The 27,284-nt window shown below is 46.1% G+C and overlaps 1 protein-coding gene across 3 annotated transcripts in view; it reads right to left on the bottom strand.

Annotated features, from left to right (window-relative positions):
* The window catches only part of pemt (phosphatidylethanolamine N-methyltransferase), a 137,587-nt gene that overhangs the window by 70,310 nt on the left and 39,993 nt on the right, over positions 1 to 27,284 (bottom strand). For 2 of the 3 annotated variants that reach the window (XM_070901209.1, XM_070901210.1), the window contains 2 exons: positions 14,072 to 14,205; positions 4,286 to 4,401 (listed from right to left, as the gene is read on the bottom strand). In XM_070901209.1, the coding sequence (XP_070757310.1) occupies positions 4,286 to 4,401; positions 14,072 to 14,161 (206 nt within the window). In that variant the 5' untranslated portion in view covers positions 14,162 to 14,205. The remainder of the gene's footprint in view (positions 1 to 4,285; positions 4,402 to 14,071; positions 14,206 to 27,284) is intronic. The other variant, XM_070901208.1, reaches the window with a different exon arrangement.

Raw genomic sequence — 27,284 nt, 5'->3', positions numbered from 1 at the left:
ATATTTTCAGTAATGGTTTCTGCATTTTATTCCAACAGCTCTATTAAGCCTGCTTCCTTTCTCTAGTCCCAAGCCTAGACTTTCTCCACTCTGCCATACTAGTTTAAATCCCCACCCCACCTCCCTTTTAGTCTATTTACTCGCTCAAGAACAATGGTGCCATTTAGATCAGGTGACGTGTGTCCCTTTGCTATAGTCTTTTGTTGTTCCAAAATTTGTCCCAACACCCCAAGAATGTGAACCCCTCTCCTGCACCAATCCTGCAGCTACGAGACAGAGCCTGACACAAGAACCAATGTAGAGATTACTTCCCTTGAGCTCCTTAAACTCATCTTAATACACCTCAACTATGCTTCTATCTGTATATGGGCCACAACTTTATGCTGCTCACCCTCCCTCTCTATTAGTTTTTCCACCCATTCCAAGAAATCCCTGGCTCCAAGAATGAGACGTACCATTCGGCATTTCGGTCAAGATTGCAACAAGCATTTCTATTCCCCGGATTAAAGAATCTTCCACTACCTATTCTTATGGTCCACCTGCTTTCCAACCCCTGGATAGTCCTCTGCTCCCTGGTACAACGTTGCTCAGAACCATCCTCCTCTGAGTCAGTTATTGTCATTGCTCAACTCACAGATCCTGAATAATATTTATCGCTTGAATGGTTTCTGTAACTCAGGAATTACTGCACGCATGCTTTCTGTCTCCCTGTGCTGCTCCTATGGATGGGTACCAACTTCTCTTTTTCTACACCATTCCTGAATCCTGAACTGCCTCTTGGGTGACCACATTCTGGAGTGTGATCCAAAAATGCACAAAGAGCCTCTGCTCCATAGACTCAATTTTCCAAAATTCTGTGGAAATGTGCAACCCCAGTTACACTTAAGATTCTTAATGGAGAGTGTTAACTGTGACTCCTGCTAGCCCCAAACACTGCTTTACTTACTTAATGGCCTCATCAATCATTTTCCAGAAACCTCTTGCTGAGAATTGCCTTTCTCTCCCAGAACCTTTCATGAAAATGGCCACAAGCTGTTCCCTCTTCTCCACAAGAGTTATGATTACTAGTTATTGGAGAAGGTAATGTACAAGATTGCACTGTTTCACAGATAGAATGAGTACTGATGGGCCTGAGAGTCATTTGTTGCCCTTCTTTTCATCTGCTCTTTTCTCCAGTGAAAAGAGGTTCAGTCCTGTAAATCTGTCTTCATAACTTAGACCCCTACATTCGAGAATCATCACTCTTGCTGGTTTCTGCACTCGCTGATCTCTTAACTCTATTAAAAAGAAAAAACTTTTAAGTAATGATTTTTTTTCTACTAGCTATCACAAGCTAGTGATCTGATCACATTAGGTGATCATGAGGAGAGTTTTATAATTTTAGCAGTATGTGCTTGAAACACTCCGCATTCTCGGAAACAGGTCATGGAATTAACCTTTACCCTGATGATTCATCAGGAACCCATGTGCCTAGCTCAACAAATAATTAGTTACTGAAGAAATAGAAAGAAATTGGATTGCATTTACTGACATGGAAGTACAGTTTTCACGTTCTTGGTATTTTAAAATCACTGTGACACTAACCGGGCGCTGATGTATTTGAAATTCCTCTGTCCAATATTTGAATAAAGACACTGACCTGTTTAAAGTAATCCAACTTGCGAATCAGTTCGATGTAAAGAGATGAGTGATTGATTTTCAATTCCCCCAAAATATGCACTAATGTTGTTTATTGCTGCACTGAAGCTTTGAATAATGGGGAGACTGTGTACAGGTTCTAACCACGATTGTTTACATTCCTAGTCTCAACTGGAGACTTCTGTATTTCAGGATGTATCAAGCAGATCAGGGAAGGAAGGAAAATCAGAGGAATCAGCCCATGCAGAAGCAAGTCACCTGCTCACTATGGCAATGAAGAAGTGGTGTGTCCTGCAGGTAATCTTTGGCAGGAGGGAAGAAAGAAAACAAAAAATAAATGGGGTGATACTAGCTCATCAGTGCTTAAAATGGTTGTATGAAATACCTGTGTGCACTATTTTAACAGGTATTAAACCACTTCGTTCTAGCGGCAGTCTGGGCTCAATTATCAGACATTGAGGATTTTCACTGCTACTGATACCAGTATGTTTTTCTTTATACAAATAATAATTAGCAGGACATGAAATATAGCCGAGCTGATCAGATTTATTAATCAACCTTACTAGAAACATCATGAGGGTGATTTTTGTTGAACTACCGCTGTTCACACTGGGAAATGGGGTAGTAGGCAGCTGAATATTTTTTTTTAAAAAGAAGAAACCTACTGGCCACTGGCCGCCCAACGAGTGACTGGATGTTCAGGCGGACCTTGAAATGTGTAGCCAGCGCTCCCATCCAAAACAGAAGGGAACCTTATTTAAATCGTGGTCCTATGTCTGTTGTGGGACCCGGACACAATTTTCAGGAAGCAATGGGCGGAGCGTGCGTGGCCTTAAAAGGTGCGTTGCAGGTCACTTTAAAAAAGCCTGTGGCACTGATTTTTCAGCCGATTCCCCCCCTCCCTACCGATTGCTGTCCCTCGCTGTAAGTTTATTGAGTGCTGGCAGCTCGCCGATTATATTATGAGGCCCGACCATAAACACAGTTCTGGCCGTTTGGTGGTGCCATCAGGAAGATGGTGAGACCGCTCTGCCCACCGCCCATCCAATGCGCACTACATTTGAAGATCAGCCTCTGTAATTTGAATAGAGAAAAAGGTAACCTCTAAATTTAATTTTAAGCAGCTACAGTTAGTTGCAAAAAGTTATGTTTTTTGACAACTCTTATTTTAACAGATTTGAAAGCTTCATATTGTTAAAATGTGACGACGACATTAGTTGTCATCGCAAGAAAATAAAGGCTATTCATCCTATCAAACTTGTTCTTTCCAACCAACAAAGTAGTTTGTATTTTATGGATTCTGCTTAACCTATTGAGTGGAATCCATCTATTAATAGAAAATTGTACTTGATCAATTGGAAAGAGAATCGAGGACGGCAAACAAAAGACAAAACCTCCAAAAAGGTTAATTTGGGGAAAGGTTTTCTTTATTCTTAAAGTTCATCAACTGAAACTGAAGGATATCAAATTTAACATTACATTCGGCACTATTCAACACTGATTAGTTGCTTTCTCATTATCCTAGCAGCACAGGAACCACAATTCTCAATGAAAACTGTTGATCAGTGCTTCATTGTCGCTGGTTTTGTACTATATACCTGCACTCACCTTGGAACTGGGTTTATATTACCTAAACAGATCGCACAAGAGTGATGACTCATCCCATCAGACCAAGCTTTATTTAAATATGAAACTTAAAGGAAAAAGTATAGAAATCTATTGCACCACATTACCGCTGTAATAAAATACGTTTCCATTAATAAGGGAAGATCTAAAGTCTCTTTAGGTTATGTTCAGTTTTTCTTAATGTGTTGGTTTGAATGGATGTCTATTCCCTTCTAAAAGATCTTTCTGATCTTCAAACCATATATAATTATATCAATATATCAGATAATTAAAGAAAACTCCAATATATTAACACAATTGTTTCCAAAGGGTTAAGTCTTCAATTCCATTCAGTTCCTAGCACTAACAAGAACTGCATAGATACTGTGCACACAAGCCAAAGAGCTGCAAAGCAATTTTAAAATTTGAACAAATATCAATTGGATCAATTTCAATTTTGCCCTATTCTGTTCATTTAATTTCAAGGGCTGACTGTTTCAGGTTATGTACGGTGATAAGTACTGGAGTACACAACATCTGAAACTGGCTGAGAGGCCAGTTATATTGTTAATAATTCCAAATGTAAACTGCAGGTTACCAGGTATGAAAATTGAAGTTCTGAATCCAAGGTTTGCACAGTGAATCCGGGACATGTTTAAGCTTACATAACAGGAAGCAATCTTTGTTGAATTCTAATGATTTAAACTTTGATTGGTTATTTAATCCAACAATAGCAACTGTCTTACATCGCAATTCATACTCACAAGCACCAAATGCATTTTGCACAAAACCCAATGGCTCCTTTACACATGATACAATACAAAAGCACTATTTGTGACTTTACCTATAAAATGCATAGTTAATGCTGAATACATTTGGATAGGCAAATGGAACCTCCACCAAGTCCTTGTTTGTAGAATTCATTCCTTGAACCCTAACTATTTATCCTCTACATCCTTTGTGTTAACATGTAAAGACAATTATTGTTCACTGAGATCACTCTACTCACATGTTTACAAGTAACTGTGGGTTATTGTCTCACCTGTAACTCCTGCAGAAGTTCAGCAGTAAAATGACAACTCCTACAGACCAACATGCAGTGAAAGGGGAACCAAACAGCTTAGTGAGAGATCTGGTTCTGTGTTCCCACCGGCCTACCTGTCAAATTAAAACACACGACAAAATATCAGACATGCATAAAGAAGCACGGATGCTTAAAATATAATTCACCCATTGTACATCCACAACAGTACGATCCAGTACAATCCGGACGGTCTGCACCTGGGCAAAATCGGAACCAATGTCCTCGGGGGAGTGTTTGCTAGTGCTGTTGGGGAGGAGTTAAACTAATATGGCAGGGGGATGGGAACCAATGCAGGGAGATAGAGGGAAACAAAAAGGAGGCAAAAACAAAAGACAGAAAGGAGATGAGGAAAAGTGGAGGGCAGAGAAACCCAAGGCAAAGAACAAAAAGGGCCATTGTACAGCAAAATTCTAAAAGGACAGAGGGTGTTAAAAAAACAAGCCTGAAGGCTTTGTGTCTTAATGCAAGGAGTATCCGCAATAAGGTGGATGAATTAACTGTGCAAATAGATGTTAACAAATATGATGTGATTGGGATTACGGAGACGTGGCTCCAGGATGAGCAGGGCTGGGAACTCAACATCCAGGGGTATTCAACATTCAGGAAGGATAGAATAAAAGGAAAAGGAGGTGGGGTAGCATTGCTGGTTAAGGAGGAGATTAAGGCAATAGTTAGGAAGGACATTAGCTTGGATGATGTGGAATCTATATGGGTAGAGCTGCAGAACACCAAAGGGCAAAATACGTTAGTGGGAGTTGTGTACAGACCTCCAAACAGTAGTAGTGATGTTGGGGAGGGCATCAAACAGGAAATTAGGGGTGCGTGCAATAAAGGTGCAGCAGTTATAATGGGTGACTTTAATATGCACATAGATTGGGCTAACCAAACTGGAAGCAATACGGTGGAGGAAGATTTTCTGGAGTGCATAAGGGATGGTTTTTTAGACCAATATGTCGAGGAACCAACTAGGGGGGAGGCCATCTTAGACTGGGTGTTATGTAATGAGAGAGGATTAATTAGCAATCTCGTTGTGCGAGGCCCCTTGGGGAAGAGTGACCATAATATGGTGGAATTCTGCATTAGGATGGAGAATGAAACAGTTAATTCAGAGACCATGGTCCAGAACTTAAAGAAGGGTAACTTTGAAGGTATGAGGTGTGAATTGGCTGGGATGGATTGGCGAATGATACTTAAGGGGTTGACTGTGGATGGGCAATGGCAGACATTTAGAGACCGCATGGATGAACTACAACAATTGTACATTCCTGTCTGGCATAGAAATAAAAAAGGGAAGGTGGCTCAACCGTGGCTATCAAGGGAAATCAGGGATAGTATTAAAGCCAAGGAAGTGGCATACAAATTGGCCAGAAATAGCAGCGAACCTGGGGACTGGGAGAAATTTAGAACTCAGCAGAGGAGGACAAAGGGTTTGATTAGGGCAGGGAAAATGGAGTATGAGAAGAAGCTTGCAGGGAACATTAAGACGGATTGCAAAAGTTTCTATAGATATGTAAAGAGAAAAAGGTTAGTAAAGACAAACGTAGGTCCCCTGCAGTCAGAATCAGGGGAAGTCATAACGGGGAACAAAGAAATGGCGGACCAATTGAACAAGTACTTTGGTTCGGTATTCACGATTATAAAAGGGGTCGGGGGGTCTAGTAAGGAGGAGGAACTGAGGGAAATCCTTATTAGCCGGGAAATTGTGTTGGGGAAATTGATGGGATTGAAGGCCAGTAAATCCCCAGGGCCTGATGGACTGCATCCCAGAGTACTTAAGGAGGTGGCCTTGGAAATAGTGGATGCGTTGACATTTTCCAACATTCCATTGACTCTGGATCAGTTCCTATGGAGTGGAGGGTAGCCAATGTAACCCCACTTTTTAAAAAAGGAGGGAGAGAGAAAACAGGGAATTATAGACCGGTCAGCCTGACATCGGTAGTGGGTAAAATGATGGAATCAATTATTAAGGATGTCATAGCAGTGCATTTGGAAAGAGGTGACATGATAGGTCCAAGTCAGCATGGATTTGTGAAAGGGAAATCATGCTTGACAAATCTTCTGGAATTTTTTGAGGATGTTTCCAGTAGAGTGGATAAGGGAGAACCAGTTGATGTGATATATTTGGACTTTCAGAAGGCGTTCGACAAGGTCCCACACAAGAGATTGATGTGCAAAGTTAGAGCACATGGGATTGGGGGTAGTGTACTGACATGTATTGAGAACTGGTTGTCAGACAGGAAGCAAAGAGTAGGAGTAAATGGGTACTTTTCAGAATGGCAGGCAGTGACTAGTGGGGTACCGCAAGGTTCTGTGCTGGGGCCCCAGCTGTTTACACTGTACATTAATGATTTAGATGAGGGGATTAAATGTAGTATCTCCAAATTTGCGGATGACACTAAGTTGGGTGGCAGTGTGAGCTGCAAGGAGGATGCTGTGAGGCTGCAGAGCGACTTGGATAGGTTAGGTGAGTGGGCAAATGCATGGCAGATGAAGTATAATGTGGATAAATGTGAGGTTATCCACTTTGGTGGTAAAAACAGAGAGACAGACTATTATCTGAATGGTGACAGATTAGGAAAAGGGGAGGTGCAAAGAGACCTGGGTGTCATGGTGCATCAGTCATTGAAGGTTGGCATGCAGGTGCAGCAGGCGGTTAAGAAAGCAAATGGCTTGTTGGCCTTCATAGCAAGGGGATTTGAGTACAGGGGCAGGGAGGTGTTGCTACAGTTGTACAGGGCATTGGTGAGGCCACACCTGGAGTATTGTGTACAGTTTTGGTCTCCTAACCTGAGGAAGGACATTCTTGCTATTGAGGGAGTGCAGCGAAGGTTCACCAGACTGATTCCCGGGATGGCGGGACTGACCTATCAAGAAAGACTGGATCAACTGGGCTTGTATTCACTGGAGTTCAGAAGAATGAGAGGGGACCTCATAGAAACATTTAAAATTCTGACAGGGTTAGACAGATTAGATGCAGGAAGAATGTTCCCAATGTTGGGGAAGTCCAGAACCAGAGGTCACAGTCTAAGGATAAGGGGTAAGCCATTTAGGATCGAGATGCGGAGGAACTTCTTCACCCAGAGAGTGGTGAACCTGTGGAATTCTCTACCACAGAAAGTTGTTGAGGCCAATTCACTAAATATATTCAAAAAGGAGTTAGATGAGGTCCTTACTACTAGGGGGATCAAGGGGTATGGCGAGAAAGCAGGAATGGGGTACTGAAGTTTCATGTTCAGCCATGAACTCATTGAATGGCGGTGCAGGCTAGAAGGGCCGAATGGCCTACTCCTGCACCTATTTTCTATGTTTCTATACAGCAAGATATGAGGAAGAGGGCAACAAATTAGTTTTCACCAACATATATTTTGGAAATGTAAACGTTGCTGGCTTATTTCCTGTAGTGTTGCACATGGATTTATAACCAAGGGGGTGAAATTCATCTTCCCGAAGGCCCAAAGTGGATCCGCTGCCAGTTATACACCCCGCCTAATTATCCTTTCCATCAGTCACTGGAAAGGAAAATCGGGTGGCTAATCTACCACTACTTGTTTCGCGCCCCCACCGAAGTTGAATTTCACCCCACCCTCCCCGAAACGTAGTATTCAGGTCAAGCATATTTAGAGGAGGATGGGCTAATTAAACCAAAGCGGGGGTGGGAGGGGTTGCTGGGGGGAATGGGAGAAAACAATAGAAGGCAGAGAGGGAAAGGGAGGGGGAGGGGGAGTGGGTGGAATATGTGACAGCGAAGTGGAGGAAAGGGTGGTATGGGACAAAAGGCAAAGGCAGAGAAACTATCGGCTCAAGGGGAATCATCTTGGATTTTCATCTCCGTAGGGGAAGCTACTTCTTTCTTCGGCCCCGTCATGTATCTTACATTATTATATATAACTGTATCCTAACATGCTATACATGACTGTAATAAGATATGACCTGTAACCACCAGCATACCTTACCACCAGGGATGCACTTGCAAGAGACAGGTATATAAGGACAGGTCTCAGGCAAGTGCAGCATTTCAGAGCTGTGAAATAAAGGTGCAGGTCCAGAGTGACCTTGACTTCACTACATGTCTCGTGTCAATCTGTACTGAGGGGACAGGACTTTACAGTGGCGACGAGTTACGGGATTACAGAATCCACAGAATGGCGAACAACGGATCAGATGAAAAGTACAATGCGGGAGACAATTGGGAGGACTTTATAGAAAGGCTCCAGCAAAGCTTTGTAACCAAAGACTGGTTAGGCGACGATAAGGCAGACAAGAAAAGAGCCCATCTCTTCACCAGCTGTGGCTCAAAAACATACGCTTTAATGAAGGATCTGTTGGCGCCCGAGAAATCAGCAAGCAAGCCGTTTGAAGAATTGAGCACACTAGTAAGAGACCACCTGAAGCCAGCGAGCAGCCTACACATGGCCAGACACAGGTTCTACAACTACAGATGCTGTGTGGGCCAGAGCATACCCGACTTCGTGGCGGAACTTCGGAGGTTGGCTAGTTTATGTGAGTTCTCCGTCAATTTGAGGAGAGAAATGCTGAGAGACTTTTCATTGAAGAAATAGGCCACGCAGGCATATTCCGAAAGCTCATAGAGACCAAGAACCTGACCTTAGAGGCAGCAGCACTGGTTGCACAGACATTCTTGGTAGGGGAAGAAGAAACGAGGTTGATTTACAATGCAGGTACGACAACTAACGAAATATCGGAACAAGAAGTTCACAGCACTAAACAAACTGCTACCCCCACACACAGACAAAACCGGGAGAACAGGCTCTCGACAGCAGGCAGAAGCCATCAAGGGCCACAGGAATGGCCGTTCACACCTCATCAACCCACAATGCGAGCAATCAACTACAAACTGAGAGAAGCTCAAGAGAGATCAGCCAGACGCAGCTCATTCTTTGGGAACACTTTGAACAATGGAACAGGTCTGTGCTGGAGGTGTGGGGGTGGGCACTCATCAAGGGGATGTTGATTTCAGCAGGCTGTTTGCAGAAATTGTGAAAATACAGGGCATTTGGTCTGCACGTGCAAAAAACGGCAGCTCGGCTGGTATACGAATCGGATGGGTCGGAAAGCGGACCAGAAGATGGTGGGGACAGTACCCGGGACACCGACGTACAGCGGGTCAACACGATCAATGGCCGCTGCTCCTACAACAGGACGCCTCCTATAATGATGAGGGTCCTACTCAACGGGATATCTGTCAACATGGAACTGAATACGGGAGCGAGTCAATCTCTCATGGGCGCTCAACAATTTGAACAACTGTGGCCGCATAAAAGAGACAGACCAAAACTCACAAGGGTCGACACCAAACTAAGGACCTATACCAAAGAAATCGTACCAGTCCTCGGCAGCGCCATGCTCTCTGTCACACACAAAGGGACAGTGAACCGACTTCCCCTGTGGATTGTCCCCGGAGACCCCCCAGCACTGCTGGGGAGAAGCTGGCTGGCAAAACTAAACTGGAAATGGGATGATGTCCATGCCATGCCATTAGGGGAACAGTTATAAAGCGATTTGAACATCTCTTTCAGCCAGCTGTGGGCACTTTCAAAGGGGCCAAAGTCAAAATCTACATCACACAGGATGCTCGACCGGTCCATCACAAGGCCAGAGCTGTACCCTATTTGATGAGGGAAAAGATTGAACATGAACTCGACAGGCTTCTGCGGGAAGGCATTATATCACCTGTGGAATTTAGCGACTGGGCAAGTCCCATCGTCCCAGGCATGAAGCCTGATAGATCCGTACGAATCTGTGGGGACTACAAATCTACCATAAACAGAGTCTCCCTACAGGACCAGTACCCACTGCCCAGAGCGGAGGACTTATTTGCCACATTGGCTGGAGGTAAACTTTTCTCAAAATTAGACCTCACATCTGCGTATTGACCGAGGAATCCAAGCTACTCACCACCATCAACACACATCGAGGCCTTTTCATGTACAATCGATGCCCATTCGGCATCAGGTCGGCAGCTGCCATATTCCAGCGCAACATGGAGAGTCTGCTCAAGTCCATCCCGGGGACGGTTGTATTTCAAGACGACATACTTATCACGGGTAGGGACACCGACTCCCATCTCCGTAATTTGGAGGAAGTACTAAAGCAGTTGGATTGGGTAGGCCTACGAGTCAAGAAATCCAAGTGCCTGTTTCTCACACCCGAGCTTGAATTTTTGGGCAGAAGGATTGCCGCTGATGGAATCCGCCCAAGAGAGTCCAAAACAGAAGCAATTCGCCTGGCACCCAGGCCCCGGAATGTCTCAGAACTGCGCGCCTTTCTCGGGCTACTCAATTACTTTGGGAACTTTATGCAGAACTTAAGCACGCTGCTGGAGCTTCTCCACGTGCTACTCAGGAAGAGATGCGATTGGTTTTGGTGGGACGCCCAGGAACGCGCCTTCAATAAGGCACGCAACCTTCTGTGTTCCAACAGTGTTTTGACTTTCTTTGATCCAGGTAAAAAGCTAGTTCTCACATATGATGCGTCAGCGTATGGGGTCGGGTGTGTCAATAGTGCGGGCATATTCCAACCCATAGCTTATGCGTCCAGGTCACTTTCGCGGGCGGAGCGCGGGTACGGAATGGTAGAGAAGGAGGTGCTCGCGTGCGTGTACGGTGTCAAAAAGATGCACCAATGCCTCTTCGGGGCCAAGTTCGCGTTAGAAACCAACCACAAGCCCCTTACGTCCCTCCTATCCGAGAGCAAGGCAATAAACGCCAATGCCTCGGCGCGAATTCAACGGTGGGCACTCATGCTGGCGTCCTACGACTATACCATAAGGCACAGACCTGGCACAGACAAGTGCCGACACGTTCAGCAGGCTACCCCTGGCGACCACGGAAGGGTCTGACGAACAGGACTGTGAGATAGTCATGGCAATCATTGCCTTTGAGTCCACAGGTTCGCCTATGACGGCTCGCCAAATCAGAGCCTGGACGGCCACCGACCCCACGTTATCCTGAGTAAAAAGGTGTGTCCAAACCGGTGACCGGGCAGAGGCTCGCAATGCCTGCCCTGAGGAGTTAAAACCCTTTCACAGGCGCATGCATGAGCTATCACTACAAGCAGACTGCCTGATATGGGGCAGCCGAGTAGTCATGCCTCTGCGAGGCAGCGAGGCATTTGTCCGGGAGCTCCACCGCGAGCACCCGGGGATCATTCTCATGAAGGCCACAGCCAGATCCCACGTCTGGTGGCCTGGTATTGACGCAAACTTGGAGCCCTGCGTCCGAAGGTGCACCATTTGTGCCCAACTCAGCAATGCCCCCAGGGAGGCTCCACTGAGCCCCTGGCCCTGGCCTACCAAACCGTGGTCGCCGGTGCACAGAGACTATGCGGGCCCATTCATGGGCAAAATGTTCCTCGTAGTTGTAGATGCATTTTCAAAGTGGATTGTAGGCACCATTTTAAACTCGAGCACAACCTCCACCACTGTGGAGAGCCTCGCAACCATGTTTGCAACACACGGAATCCCTGACATATTGGTCAGTGACAATGGTCCGTGCTTCACCAGCGCAGAATTACAAGACTTTATAATTGACCACGGCATAAATCACGTCAAGACGGCACCGTTCAAGCCGGCCTCCAACGGCCAGGCGGTGAGAGCAGTGCAAATCATTAACCAAGGCATGCTTAAAATCCAAGGTCCCACGCTGCAGGGTCGCCTGTCGCGACTGCTGCTGGCATACAGATCTCGTCCGCACTCATTGACTGGGATCCCCCCTGCGTAACTGTTGATGAAAAGGACTTTAAAAACAAGGCTCTCATTAATCCTCCTAGACATGCATGAAATCGTTGAGGCAAAGCGCCGTAAGCTGACTGAGTACCATGACAGAAATTCGAGGGGGAGATGGAATGAGATAGGGGACAAAGTGTTTGTACTAAACTATGGCAGGGGTCCCAAATGGCTTGCAGGGACAGTAACGGGCAAGGAAGGAAACAGGCTACTGGTAGTACAAATGGATAATGGCAAAACCTGCCGGAGGCATGTAGACCAAGTCAAAAGCAGATTTACCAACAACACTGCGGAACCAGAGGCAGACTACAATGTGGAACTCGCACCACACCTGGTGGACAGACAGAGTGAACAACCTGAGGAAAGGGCAATCCCAACAGACAGCCCAGGCGAGTCAACAACAATCACACCAATCGAAACAGATAGCCCAGGCGAGATACCAGCAACCACACCCAAAGAAAAACAGACACCAAGGCAAACAACTGAACCACAACTCAGACGCTCCACGCGAGAGCATAGACCACCGGAGAGACTGAATCTATAAAGACAATAAGACCTTGGGGGAGGGTGATGCCATGTATCTAACGTTATTATATATAACTGTATCCTAACATGCTATACATAACTGTAATAAGATATGACCTGTAACCACCAGCATACCTTACCACCAGGGGTGCACTTGCAAGAGACAGATATATAAGGACAGGTCTCAGGCAAGTGCAGCATTCCAGAGCTGTGAAATAAAGGTGCAGGTCCAGAGTGACCTTGACTTCACTACATGCCTCGTGTGAATCTGTACTGAGGGGACAGGACTTTATAGGCCCCAAAGACAAAAGACAGCTACTTTGTGCAGGTCCATGGGGATTCACAGGAAGTAGTTTGCAATCTCAATTTATACTTTCTTAGCTAACGTTTCACTAGGCTGATTCCGGAGATGAAGGGGTTACCTTATGATGATAGATTGAGTAGACTGGGTCTTTACTCGGAGTTAAGAAGGATGAGGGGTGATCTTATAGAAACATTTAAAATAATGAAAGGGATAGACAAGATAGAGGCAGAGAGGTTGTTTCCACTGGTCAGGGAGACTAGAACTAGGGGACACAGCCTCAAAATACGGGGGAGCCAATTTAAAACAGAGTTGAGAAGGAATTTCTTCTCCCAAAGGGTTGTGAATCTGTGGAATTCTCTGCCCAAGGAAGCAGTTGAGGCTAGCTCATTGAATGTATTCAAATCACAGACAGATAGATTTTTAACCAATAAGGGAATTAAGGGTTATGGGGAGCGGGCGGGTAAGTGAAGCTGAGTCCACGGCCAGATCAGCCATGATCTTGTTGAATGGCGGAGCAGGCTCGAGGGGCTAGATGGCCTACTCCTGTTCCTAACTCTTATGTTCTTATGTTACGTTAAACATTTCAGCTGGTAAATGACAATTAATGGCACCACCTAAATGCAACTGGGACTGCAGGTACACATTGACAGTTCTACAATGTCTTTTCCCATTGATGGAGCCTGATAACAGGCTATATAATGCTATTTGAAATGGAATCTTATGACCCACTCAGTAATTTTTATATATTTACAGGTATAGTTAGATTTTTCTCACTACATATTTTGAACATGTGACTCAGGCACCCGCAGTGGGCATAATTTTATGGCACACACCTCGGATTGGTTTCTTTAGTGCATTTTAAAACATTTATTTCAATCTTCCCCTTTATGAGTGATGCTGACACTGCAATTGTCCCCTAGAAAAGGTAAAAAAAAAGGTCCCAATTTTGGGTACTATCCAGCAAGTTCTGTTGGAAAGTGCATATACAGAAAACTCTCGATTATCCATACACAGATCCAACGGAAAACCATTGTAACGGGATTTGAAATTCTGTTGCTAACAAGTGAAAAGACAGCCCCAAATAATTTGGAAAAATCTCCTTCCAAACACTGTGCTCATTTGTATTTGCTCATTCTCTCTCACAGTCTCTCTCTTACACACTCTCACTCACCATAAAAATCACCCTCCTCTGCCTTTGCTTTGCTGGTGTGTGTGTGAGCGCGCTGCTGCAACCGCTGTCTCTCTCGGCCGCCGCTGACATTGGGAACAGGGGCAATGCCAGCACCGGGGTTCCAGGCACCGAACCTGATGGTAATGTCCATCTTTTGTTACTGTTTGTAGCTGATTATATTTATTCATTAAAGTTTTAACTTTAAAATGTAAACTCCCCCTAACGGAAAAAGCGTTTACTCCCCGAGGGACCTGGATAATCTAGAGTTGCCTGTATGTGGATGAAAGGCGAGGACAAAACCTGTCTCAGCTGCTATACAACACATGACTGAATAACCTAATCGGCATGATTGCCGAGGCTCAGAATGTTCCGATGACAGGAAGTTGAGCCCTTGCTTAATCTGGAATCTGGTGCCTATGAACATTGCGTTCATCCAGACTCAATAAAGTTTACCAGGAAAACTTCCTGGTCCTTCCCGCAATATCTTTTTACAAGCTTGTTATCTACGCGTCACAAGACTTTCCGCCTTCAAGGAGCACCCAGGATTCTGCATAATTCCACTGCTCATCCATGAGAGTTAGTCTTCTGCTTCCTATTCCTAAGCCAGTTTTCACTGCAGCTAGCTAAGTTTTCATTAATTTCCACACGTAAATCTTTTTAATCTTGAATGTTATCAAATGCCTTATGGAAAATCAAGAATGTTACAGTCACTGCTTAGCTATCATTCACTAGTTTAGTTACCAAGAAATGTCAACAAATTAGGGACAGGTTGCTGTTAAGACAATGACAAAGTGTAACCTACCTCAAAACAAACAACAACTTGCATTCACACGTAACTATTAACGTATTAAAACATCCCAAGGCACGTCACAGAAACATAATCAGCCAAAAATGGACACCGAGCCAAAGAAAAAGATACTAGGAGGAAGAGGTGGGTTTTAAGGGGGATCTTAAAGCAGGAGAGGGAGGTGGAGAGACAGAGGTTTAGGGAGGGAATTCCAGAGGGAGGGGCTTAGACAGCAAAAGGCACAGCTGTCAGCGGTGTGGCAAAGGCTGGGGGGGGGGGGGGAGGAATGTACAAAAGACTAAAATGGGAGGAACGTTGTGATCTGGCAGGGTTGTAGGGCTGGAGGAGATTAGAAGGATAGGGAGGAGCAAGGCCATGAAGAGATTTAGGCACAAGACTTTAAATTAGAAGTTTTGGGGAACATAAGACAGAAAAAGAGGAGCAGGCAGCTAATGCAGGAATCCTGAGCACATCTCGCATTCCAACCAGTATTTGATTTTGAGTACTGGTGAGGGTGATGGTTCCTCTGGGGAGTACAGCCAGAGCCGAGTCCGCGGCACCATGGGTGGCTCAGCTGTACGGGGCAGGGAGGAAGAGTGGGGGAGCAATAGTGGTAGGGGATTCGATAGTTAGGGGAGCAGACAGGCGTTTCTGCGACCGCAGATGTGACTCCAGGATGGTATATTGCCTCCCTGGTGCCAGGGTCAAGGATGTCACTGAGCAGCTGCAGAACATTCTATGCTGGGGCGGGGCGAGGTTGTGGTCCATATTGGTACAAACGACATAGGTAGAAAGAGGGATGAGATCGTGCAGGCAGATTTTAGGGAACTAGAAAAGAGATTAAAAAGCAGGACCTCAAAAGGTAGTAGTCTCCGGATTTCTCCCGATGCCACGCGCAAGTTGGTATAGAAATTGGAGGATAGAGCAGATGAATGAGTGGCTGAAGAGATGGTGCAGGAGGGAGGTCTTCAGATTCCTGGAGCATTCTGGGAGAGTTGGGACCTGTACAGGCCAGACGGGTTGCACCTCAACAGAGCCGGAACCAACAGCCGCACTACTGCAGTTGGGGAAGGTTTAATTTGGCGGGGGGACTGGCTTGTCGAGTCTGGAAGTGACAAAGGCATGGATAAGGGTTTCAGAGGCAGATGGGCTGAGGCAGGGGCAGCGGGGGTCAATATTACAGTGGTGAAAGTAGGTGGAGAGGTTATAGAGTTGGAAACTCAGCTCGAGGTTGAATAGAATGTCAAGGTTGTGAATATTCCATGACTTCTGTCCGATCAATGTTTAATGGAGGAAATTGTGGCTCATCCAAGACAAGACGTCTGACACAGAGGCAGTGGAGGACTCAAGAGACGGGGAGGGGAGGCGGTGCAGCCAGTCAGTCAGAGTCAAGTGAGTCAGCCTACATATGGAAGCAGACCCCGTGTCTTTGTATGATGTTGTCAAGAGGCAGTATGTAGATGAGGAAGGGGAGGGAGTCAAGAATGGATCCTTGGGAGGACTTGAGAGATAATGGTGTGGAGATCCACCTGCTTGCTTGACCCCATTCCCACTCAACTGTTGCCTACTCAACTTCCCTTCCTGGCGAAGATGCTAGCTGATATTGTAAATGAATCTCTCTTCAGAGGTACTGTCCCACTCTTTCAAAACCCTTCTTGAAAAAAACCCACGTTCAAATTTTTTCTAAAGTTATTCATGGGACGTGGGCGTCACCGGAAAGGCCAGCATTTATTGACCATCCCCAATTGCCCTTGAGATGATGGTGGTGAGCCACCTTCTTGAACTGCTGCAGTCAGCGTGGTGAAGGTTCTACCACAGTGCTGTTAGGGAGGGAATTCCACGATGTTGACCCGGCAACGATGAAGTAATAGCGATATATTTACAAGTCAGGGTGATGTGTGACTTGGGAGGGGAACTTGGATGTGGTGGTATTCCCATGTGCATGTTGTCCTTGTCTTTCTAGGTGGTAGAGGTCAGGGGTTTGGGAGATTCTGTCAAAGAAGCCTTGGAGAATTGTTGCAGTGCATCTTGTAGGTGGTACACACTGCAGCCACGGTGCACCGGTGGTGGAGGGAGTGAATGTTTAAGGTGTTGGCTGGGGTGCCAATCAAACGGGCTGCTTTGTGTCAAGCTTCTTAAGTGTTGCTGGAGCTGCATGTAAGCAGGCAAGTGGAGAGTATTCCATCATATTCCTGACTTGTGCCTTGTAGGCGATGAAAAGGCATTGGGGAGTTAGGAGGCGAGTCACTCGCTGCAGAATATCCAGCTTCTGACCTGCTTGATGGTACCCAGCTTTACCTCTCCACCACTTCTCTCAGCCCCTCTACTGCTTGTCCAACATCCAGTCTTAGATGAGCAGCAAGTGATACCAACTAAACATCAGCAAAACAAAGGGATAGAATTTGCATCCGGATCGCCCCGCCCGGTTGTTAGCGGTATTCCGGCGGTTGCATCTTTCTAACCGCCGGAATACCGCTGGTGCGCGCTCCCAAGGTTTTCGGGTTCCAGATGACGGCGGTGGCGAAGCGTTGCGATAGCGGAGTCGAGCTGGCGGCCAAACCGGTACAAAAGTCGGCAATCAGCTTACTTGTACAAAGGAAAGCAGAACCTCTGTCCAAAACGGCTGGAAAAGCTTCTCCGTGCATGCGTGGCCATGCTCCCGCGATTTGGGGGTCAAGGGTGACCCCGCACATGCGCAGAGAAGGACAGCACTGAAGTTTTTCCAGCTGCAGAGGTTCGTGCATGTCAGTGAGCGAGATGTGAGGATTTTTCAGGTTTGTTGAGGAGTATTTAGTACCTTGATAATTATATTATAAAATACTATAATTAATATAACTAATAATAAAAAATCTTAAAAATAATAAAATAAATAATTTAATTAAATATCAACACAATGGAGAATCAAGCCATGGTAATGGAGAGGGAGTTAGGTGGGAGAAAAAGGGCTACTCGTTTCTCAGAGGAAGCCCAGGAGTCATTGGTGGATGAAGTGGATGCCCGTTGGAATCAGTTAACATGGGGTGGGCGAGGGAAACCGTCACTGTTCGTGTATCAACAGTTATGGCGAGAGATCGCTGAGATGGTGTCCTCCGTCGCGCCCGTGATGTGGGGGCCGAACCATGCCACAAACGGTGGAATGACATCGTTGGGTCTGCGAGAGCAAGTACTAACTTTTATCATGCATTGACGATTTACTCTTAAGTAGTGACACATTTTATTATGTTGTAAAGCTTGGTGTCATTTTTATTTCACGTCAATGATCTCATTGTGTTAGTCCTCTGTTTTTTAATGTGTTCATCATGCAACATTTGCGTGCTAACAAAACTTAAATCGTGCATCCATTGATGAAAAGACTTGGGAATGGTTAATTGGGGATGTGTACCAATATATTGTGTGTGTGTGTATGTATGTATGTATGTATGTGTTCGGTATTAGTAGCTGTCAAATTAGTTCACACATATTTTTTGTCACCTTTGCAGAAATAACTAGCCGGCAATAGGACGGAGCTACGCAAAACGGGCGGTGGTCCACCGAAGACCAGTCCTGACGGACCTCGAGGAGCGCGTTGCAGCCCTGACGGGGGCATATGATTGCACCACCACGTGAGTTGGTGCCGAACCAGTTGTCCTGGAGGGTAAGTCGGCATAATCCCTGGAGGTCATTTAACTCAATCTTATGGCAATATAATGTAGAATGTAATGTAATGCTGGGAGGAAGAAATGTTGTTAGTTGTGACATGATTTGTTGGTTGATCACACTGTGCCAATTGGAAATCAAACTGTCTGGGACTGAAGTTTTGTTATGTCATGTACTTTCTCTATACTTTGATGTAATGATTCTCAGTAAAAAATGTTTGTTCTCCACATAAGCCAGCCCAAAGTGAATTGCTCTGATGTCACCTCTGACCCCTCCCCTCCTGTCGCCAACCATTAATGTTATGTTTTTACAGTTGCAGAGGTGGAGCCGCCTGCCCCCCCCCCCCCTCCACCCGCCAAAGAGGAGTCATTGCTGGGAGGACAAAATGAAGAGATGGTGATGGAGGAGATGGTGCTGGTAGAGAACACTCCTCAAAGTTATGGCGAGAGGAGGGAGGGGTGGCGGGACTTCAAGGGTCCTCTTCTACCTACAGCCACCAGTTCCTTGTCAGAATCCAACTTTCTTGGATTCCGGCCCGAGGAAGCGGGACCAAGCGGACTGCAACAGTGCACACCGACCTCCGTGGTGAATCCGCGGCGGCTGATCCGCCAAAGTGGGAATGCTGCACGACAGGCAGATGCTAGCCTGGACATGGTGGCACTGTGCAGGATGAGCATCGACTTGATTCGAGAGCTCCTCAGTCCATTGCTGGGTTGTCCGAAAACATCGCAGCTTCAGCAGCCCGTCAATCGGAGGACATGTCAGAGCTGATTGCCGCGGCGAAGGAGAACACCTGGACCGCGAATGTCAAGCGGCAATCGACGGTCGTGGGATGTGGCACTGCACCCCAAGGTGCCATACCACCAATGGTGACAGCACCGGATTGTCGGGAGGAACCAGTTCCTTCCGACTTTGAAGATGGGTCCTGAGCACCTCCATCTTCTCCAGAACCCCTAAACACAGCACTGCCATTGTCACCATCCCCCACCTCGCCCCGCCCCCCTCAACAGTCACACTCAGGGTGCTCTGCTGGTGCACAACGTATTGGTCCTGACGTGGGCAAGGCCAGGGGTATTGTTAACGGGAGGAGGAGGGGATTGGGGAGCAAAGGTGTTGGGAAAGTTGGCCGCAGGTGGAATTGTGGGAGGGTACAGGGACTTTTCAGTGGTGCTTTCACTGGCAAAGGACACTTAAAGTTGACGGTGGATAGTCAATGGCAAACATTTAAAGATCACACGGATGAATTTCAGCAATTGTACATCCTGTCTGGAGTTAAAAATAAAACGGGGAAGGTGGCTCAACCATGGCTAACAAGGAAAATTAAGGATGGTGTTAAAACCAAGGAAGAGGCATATAAATTGGCTAGAAAAAGTAACAAACCTGAGGACTGGGAGAAATTTAGAATGCAACAGGGGAGGTCTAAGGGTTTAATTAAGAGGGGGAAAATAGAGCACGAGAGGAAGCTTGCAGGGAACATAAAAACTGACTGCAAAAGCTTCTGTAAATATGTGAAGAGAAAAAGATTAGTGAAGACAAATGTAGGTCTCTTGCAGTCGGATTCAGGTGAATTTATAATGGGGAACAAAGAAACGGCAGACCAACTGAACAAATACTTCGGTTCTGTCTTCACGAAGGAAGGCACAAATAACCTTCCGAATCTACGAGGGGACAGTGGGTCTAACGAGAAGGAGGAACTGAAGGATATCTATATTCGGCGGGAAATTGTGTTAGAGAAATTGATGGGATTGAAGGTCGATAAATCCCCGGAGCCCGATAGTCTGCATCCCAGAGTACTTAAGGAAGTAGCCCTAGAAATAGTGGATGCATTGGTAATCATTTTCCAACAGTCTATCGACTCTGGATCAGTTCCTATGGGCTGGAGAGTAGCTAATGTAACACTACTTTTTAAAAAAGGAGGGAGAGAAAACAGGTAATTATAGACCAGTTAGCCTGACATCAGTAGTGGGGAAAATGTTGGAATCAATCATTAAGGATGAAATAGCAGCACATTTGGAAAGCAGTGACAGGATCGGTCCAAGTTAGCATGGATTTATGAAAGGGAAATCATGCTTGACGAATCTTCTGGAATTTTTTGAGGATGTAACGAGTAGAGTAGACAAAGGAGAACCAGTGGATGTGGTGTATTTGGACTTTCAAAAGGTTTTTGACAAGGTCCCACATAAGAGATTGGTGTGCAAAATCAATGCACATGTTATTAGGGGTAATGTACTGACGTGGATAGAGAACTGGTTGGCAGACAGGAAGCAGAGAGTCGGGATAAACGGGTCCTTTTCAGAATGACAATCAGTAACTAGTGGAGTGCCGCAGGGCTCAGTGCTGGGACGCCAGCTCTTTACAATATACATTAACGATTTTAATGAAGGAATTGAGTGTAATATCTCCAAGTTTGCAGATGACACTAAACTGGGTGGCGATGTGAGCTGTGAGGGGGACACTAAGAGGCTGCAGGGTGACTTGGACAAGTTAGGTGAGTGGGCAAATGCATGGCAGATGCAATATAATGTGGATAAATGTGAGGTTATCCATTTTGGGGGCAAAAACATGAAGGCAGAATATTATCTGAATGGCGGCAGATTAGGAAAAGGGGAGGTGCAATGAAACCCAGGTGTCATGGTTCATCAGTCATTGAAGGTTGGCATGCAGTACAGCAGGCGGTGAAGGCGGCAAATGGTATGTTGACCTTCACAGCTAGGGGATTTGAGTATAGGAGCAGGGAGGTCTTACTGCAGTTGTACAGGGCCTTAGTGAGGCCTCACCTGGAATATTGTGTTCAGTCTTGGTCTCCTAATCTGAGGAAGATCATTCTTGCTATTGAGGGAGTGCAGCGAAGGTTCACCAGACTAATTCCAGGGATGGCTGGACAGTCATGAGGAGAGACTGGATCAAGTGGACCTTTATTCACTGGAGTTTAGAAGGATGAGAAGGGATCTCATAGAAACGAATAAGATTCTGACGGGACTGGTCAGGTTAGATGCAGGAGAATGTTCCCGATGTTGGGGAAGTCCAGAACCAGGGGACATAGTCTTAGGTAGGACTGAGATGAGGAGAAACTTCTTCACTCAGAGAGTTGTTATCCTGTGAAATTTCCTGCCGCAGAGAGTTGTTGATGTCAGTTCATTGGATATATTCAAGAGGGAGTTAGATATGGCCCTTACAGCTAAGGGGATCAAGGGGTATGGAGAGAAAGCAGGAAAGGGGTACTGAGGGAATGATCAGCCATGATCTTATTGAATGGCGGTGCAGGCTCGATGGCAAGACGTGAGTCGGATGAGAACTGGGCAGGCTCGTCTGTTTAACGTTGCCCCCTCTCCCACTCCACCCCCCCACGGCTGCGCTCACGACCTATCCCTGGCCGAGTGGCCTGCCACTGCTTGCTGCCTGCATGCATGGTCTGTGTGTGCTCACTGCTATGTGTGCTACTGGAGGGCTCGCGGTGCTCCCGAACGGATAGGTGCTGCAGTAATAATTTTTTATTGATTGATTTTTAATTTTTTTAATTTTTTATTTATTGATTTATTTATTGATTGGTTGATTTATTTATCATTTATTATTGATGATGGCTCTTTATTGCTAAAAGTGAAGTGTTTAATGCTTTGGAAAATCCCCCAACTTCCTTCTAACGTCCCTTCCCCCCGCCATCTCTGGCTACCTGCGCTTAATTTCTAAAGCGTACGCAAGGTTTTTCTGAGCGTACAAAAGTCGACACTTACGACTCCAAACTAACTTAGAATGTAGTAAGTGGCAGGTAACGCCCCCCTTTTGAAAAAAAACTGAACTAAAACTAAACTAAACTAACTCACTAGAACTGGAGCAAACTCAGAGCCAAGAATTGCGATTTCTAAGATAACTCCAAACTAAACTAGTTGCTCCAAAAAAAATAGGAGCAACTCCAGCCAAAACTTGGGCCCAAAGTGAGCCTCTTTGAATACAAGAACTTTTTTATTACACAATCCAATAATTTGCAAGGCTTTTAGAGGTCACAATCCTTTATAGACCTCCTGATACAATGTTTGCACGTTGGTGAGGTGATGTTCCAGTCCACCACAGAGACGGAGTGTCAATCAGCTAACACAGATCCAAATTATAGCAGAAACTCAGTATATATGTCAGTCCAAAGTTTACTGAACAACAGATTCTCCCAATCACATTCAAAGATGCAAAAGTTAATTTTCTGCATAGAATCACTTAACTACAGTAGTGGTGGTCATCTTGTCAAAACTTCACATATCTGTTAATATGTGCTGCACATATAATTACATATGCACTGTCAGAGGGGCAATACTGAGGGAGAGCTACATTGTCAGTAGGCCAGTACTGAGGGAGTGTGTCACTGTCAAAGGGGAAGTACTGAACTGCACTGTTAAAGGGGCAGTACTGAGGGAATTGCTTTTCTTCGATGTTCTGGGCCAAGCTGGAAACAAAATGGAGGGAGCCATAACGCTGGGCCCAAGTCAGGTAAGTACTTCAAAAATGGGTGGTTTCCAGCGCAGCGATAACGGGCCTTAAAAAAAACATTTTATGGAATTTAGCACGGAGTGAATTTTCCGACATTTCTGGATGTCCAAAGTGGGCGGGTGATTTGTAGTTCCAGCGGTAATGGTCGGCCCAAATTACTGCCGTCGCTAATCGGGAGCCAAAATGGACGGTACCGGACAGTATTTTGCATTGTTCATGAAAACGGGCGGTACCAGGGTGGTAAATGGGCGATGCGAGGGGAAATTCTAGCCCTTAGCCATTGTTTTTGACCCTCTGTGCATCACTCCCTCCTGCCACCCCATCGTTGGTGCCTGTGCTTTCAGATGCCCAAGGCCCACACTCTGGAATCCCCTCCATAAACCACTCTGCCACTCCACCTCCCTCCTTTAACACCTTCCTTAAAACCCACCTCTTTGACCAAGCTGATGGCCATCTCCCCATATATTTCCCTCTTTGACTTGGTGTGCATTTTTCCCCCCTCACATCTCGCTAATGTGCCTTTTCTTTGTTAAAGGCTCTAAAATGCAAATTGTTGTCGTTCTATAAAGAATACATGCAACTCTAAAAAGTATATAGCACAAAAAATGTCTAAGGACCAAACCCTGACAATTTACTTCAAAAGTGCAACATACTATCGTAAATTGGCATGTACTTTTCAGACTAATAAGTCATTTATTTCAAGCAGTGCTTTGTGCGTGATTTGCTTAAAATAAGTTCTTAGTTTTCTTATAAAAATGCTATTTTACAACTCTCTTCTTTGGCCAAAAGAACAATAAGAGTGCATGAGCTGAATCTGGCACTTTACCCATTCCCACATGCATTCTATCTTTATAGCTAATCTTCTCCCTTGAGGATTCTTGCAGCTTGGGACGCAGCTGACATTAAAAAGAAAATACTTGGACTTGTATAGCGCCTTTCATGACCACCAGAGGTCTCAAAGCGCTCTACAACCAATGAAGTACTTTTGGAGTGTAGTCACTGTTGTAATGTATGAAACGCGGCAGCCAATTTGCACACAGCAAGCTCCCAAACAGCAAAGTGATAATGACCAGATAATCTGTTTTTGTTATGTTGATTGAGGAATAAATATTCGCCACGACACCAGGGATAACTCCCCTGCTCTTCTTCGAAATAGTGCCATGGGATCTTTCTTGTCCACCTGTGAGAGCAGACGGGACCTCGGTTTAACATCTCATCCGAAAGACAGCACCTCTGACAGTGCAGTGCTCCCTCAGTACTGCACTGGAGTGTCAGCCTTGATTTTTTTTGTGTTCATGTCCCTGGAGTGGGATCTGAACCCACAACCTTCTGACTGGGAGGCGGGCAAGCAGGGGCCGGCACGCTCAGCGGTGACGTCATGGCCTGTTGCGCACGAGGGCACGGCATTACTGTCAAATCGGCCCCAAAATCTATGGGACAATTTCGCCCCGGGGCACAAAAAAGGGGTAATTTTGGCCTGAGAGAGTAGGGATAATGGGTAGGTCCTTAAATTGGCAGCATCTGACTAGTGGCGTCTCGCAAGGATCTGTGTTGGGTCCTCAACTTTTCACAATATTTATTAATGACTTAGATGATGGCATAGAAAGTCATACATCCAAATTTGCCAATGACACAAAGATAGGCGATATTGTAAGGAGTCAGTTGAAAGCAGAAAATTAGAAAGGGATATTGATAGATTAAGTGAATGGGCAAAACTGTGGCAAGTGGAATTCAATGTCAGCAAATGTGAGCACTTTGGACCAAAAAAAGATAGAACAGGGTTCTTTCTAAATGGTGAAAAGCTAAAAACAATGAGGGCGGAGGCGAAAATGTCCTTTCTTATAGTCCCATTAGCGCCTCCTGGGGGCGCTAATGGGGCGCAATGAGATTATCGCCCGGGGAAAGGGGTTGATAGCACCTCCGGGGAAATTGCCCTGGAGGTTTTGGGGGGGGAGGGGGGGGGCGCTTTGCCGGTAGCGCCATGAACCGCAATTTGCACCCGGGCTGGCTGATTCACAGTGATGATATCATCGCCTCGCGCGCCGACCCTCATCGCCCCGTGTTGACCCTTTGGCGCCCCAGGAGGGAAATTGCTCCGCGAGCGGCGAGGATTGCGCCGGCTGATGTCACCGCCAGCTTCGCGGGTCACGGGTCGTGAAGCTGCCGGACATCCGCCGCCGGGGCACCCTTTAAAGGGGAGGCCGGTTGCGCTGTGGGCCGCCATATTTTTCTGTCCAAACCAGCAGTCACGGGAAAGGTAAATGTTTTTTTTAAAACTTGCGTTTTTGTGGAGCAGACATACTCCTCCTGGCTCCGGATTAAATTCGCATGCCGCTGCCGACCACTGCTTGCCCGCCTCCCAATTGTCTCCGCCCTCCCGGACTCCCCTTACAATCTCGGCCAGTGACCGAGCCATCTGATCTTGGTGCCTTCCAGGACCAACTCTGGGAACGTGACTGGCACCTGCAGCTCGCTGGCAGACCAATTTCCCGTGGTTCTGCCACCTGCCTTTTTAGGGGTGTGCGGCGTGTGCACCCCAATTCAGGCACAATCCAATTTCTAGGCCCAGAATCTTTGAAGCCATTATTTTACTCATTTAATAGAATTTAAGCCATTAAAAATGAGTGAAATATAAATGGTACAGTTGTTGTGCATTTGCTTAAAATAGCAGAATCTTGGAAAATCTACCATACTACCAGCGGGGAGCTTTACCCTCTAGCTAACCTGTCACAAATTGCAGGCGTACCACCCACAATTTTCTGTTCATTCAATTAATGGATGGAAAATTATTAAAATATGCCCACGATTTCCTGATATGAACAGCAGGTGGTGAGGCTTTTCGTAGGTAGCACGAACTTAGAAAATTATCCCTTAAGCGTGACTTCATTATTATGCAGTCACTGCATAACTACAGTGAGACTTTAATTTTCATCTACTTTCAATATCATTTTAGATAACATGGCCTAGAAATTGGATAAGGCCAGAAAATGGGTGTGGACATCGCTATCTGCTTACGCCCGTTCCAAGTGCGCAAATTCATGCTGCCTGCTCATTATAATGATTGCAGCACTGAGCTCAGCGCTAAACGTGCTGCTGATTGGCTAAATGCTGAACAGAGGGGCCAATATCGAGTGCAGTCTACTAGCCAATAAAGATTGGCCTAGGCTGTCTGCACTATTTAAAGGAGAGGTGCTTTGTTGCAGAAGCACCTCATTGTGGAGAGTGCAAGGGCCTATTAGCCAAGGGAAAGGACAAGATTCTCGGATGCAGCACTGGAGGCCTTGGTCCTGGGAGTTCAGATACTGTGAGGTCTTCTACCTGCAGGGGGACAGGGAGCTTTCAAGGCCAAACACCAGACGGATGTGGGAGGAGATCGCTCAAGCTGTCACTGCAACTAATGTGCCACAAAAAGTTAATGACTTCACACAATTGGCAAGCTGAGTGAATGCATCATCAAATGCCATATTCCACCATCTGCACCTTCTCTTCTCCTTATACAGTCCCTCGGAGTCGAGGATGACTTGCTTCCACACTAACATGAGTTCTAAGGTGGCTGATGAGTCCAATGTGGGATCTACAGTCTCTGTCACAGGTGGGGCAGGTTAGTTGAAGGGATGGGTGGGAGGGGCGTTAGGTTTGTCGTACGCTCCTTCCGCTGTTTGTACTTGGTTACCACGTGCTCCCGACGAAAAGATTCAATGTTCGACGCCTCCCCGAATGCTTCTTCTCCACTTTGAGTGGTCATGGGCCAGGGATTCCCAAGGGTTGGTGGGGATGTTACATTTTTTTCCAGGGAGGCTTTGAGGGTGTCCTTGAAGCATTTTCTCTGCCCTCCTGGGGCTTGCTTGCCGTGCCGAAGCTCGGAGTAGTGTGCCTGTTTCGGGAGCTTTGTATCAGGCATGCGGACTACGTGGCTCGCCCATCTGAACTGATCGAAGCATTGATCACGCTCAATGCTGTGATGTTGGTACGTCTATCCTGCCAATGGATTTGAAGAATTTTGCAGCGGCAACATTGGTGGTACTTCTCCAGTGCTTTTCGATTACAGTGGAGTCTCTGCTGTCTGCCACAGGGAAAATTATCGCAAGAATCCTCCTCAATCATCTCCTCCCAGTGGCCGAAGAGCTCCTCCCAGAGTCTCAATACGGATTCCGCCCACTTAGGAGGCACAAAGGACATGATTTTCACCGCATGACAAATCCAAGAAAAATGTAGCACCAACCTCTGTACATGGCCTTCTTTGACCGCTTGGTTGCCAGCTCCTCGGAGGGAGAGTTCACACACTGGTTCTGCTGCACAGGACTCAGACAATGA

This window comes from Pristiophorus japonicus, chromosome 15, assembly GCF_044704955.1.
Source record: "Pristiophorus japonicus isolate sPriJap1 chromosome 15, sPriJap1.hap1, whole genome shotgun sequence".
NCBI classification, from domain to species: Eukaryota; Metazoa; Chordata; class Chondrichthyes; family Pristiophoridae; genus Pristiophorus; species Pristiophorus japonicus.
This window is presented reverse-complemented; position numbering and strand designations above follow the sequence as displayed.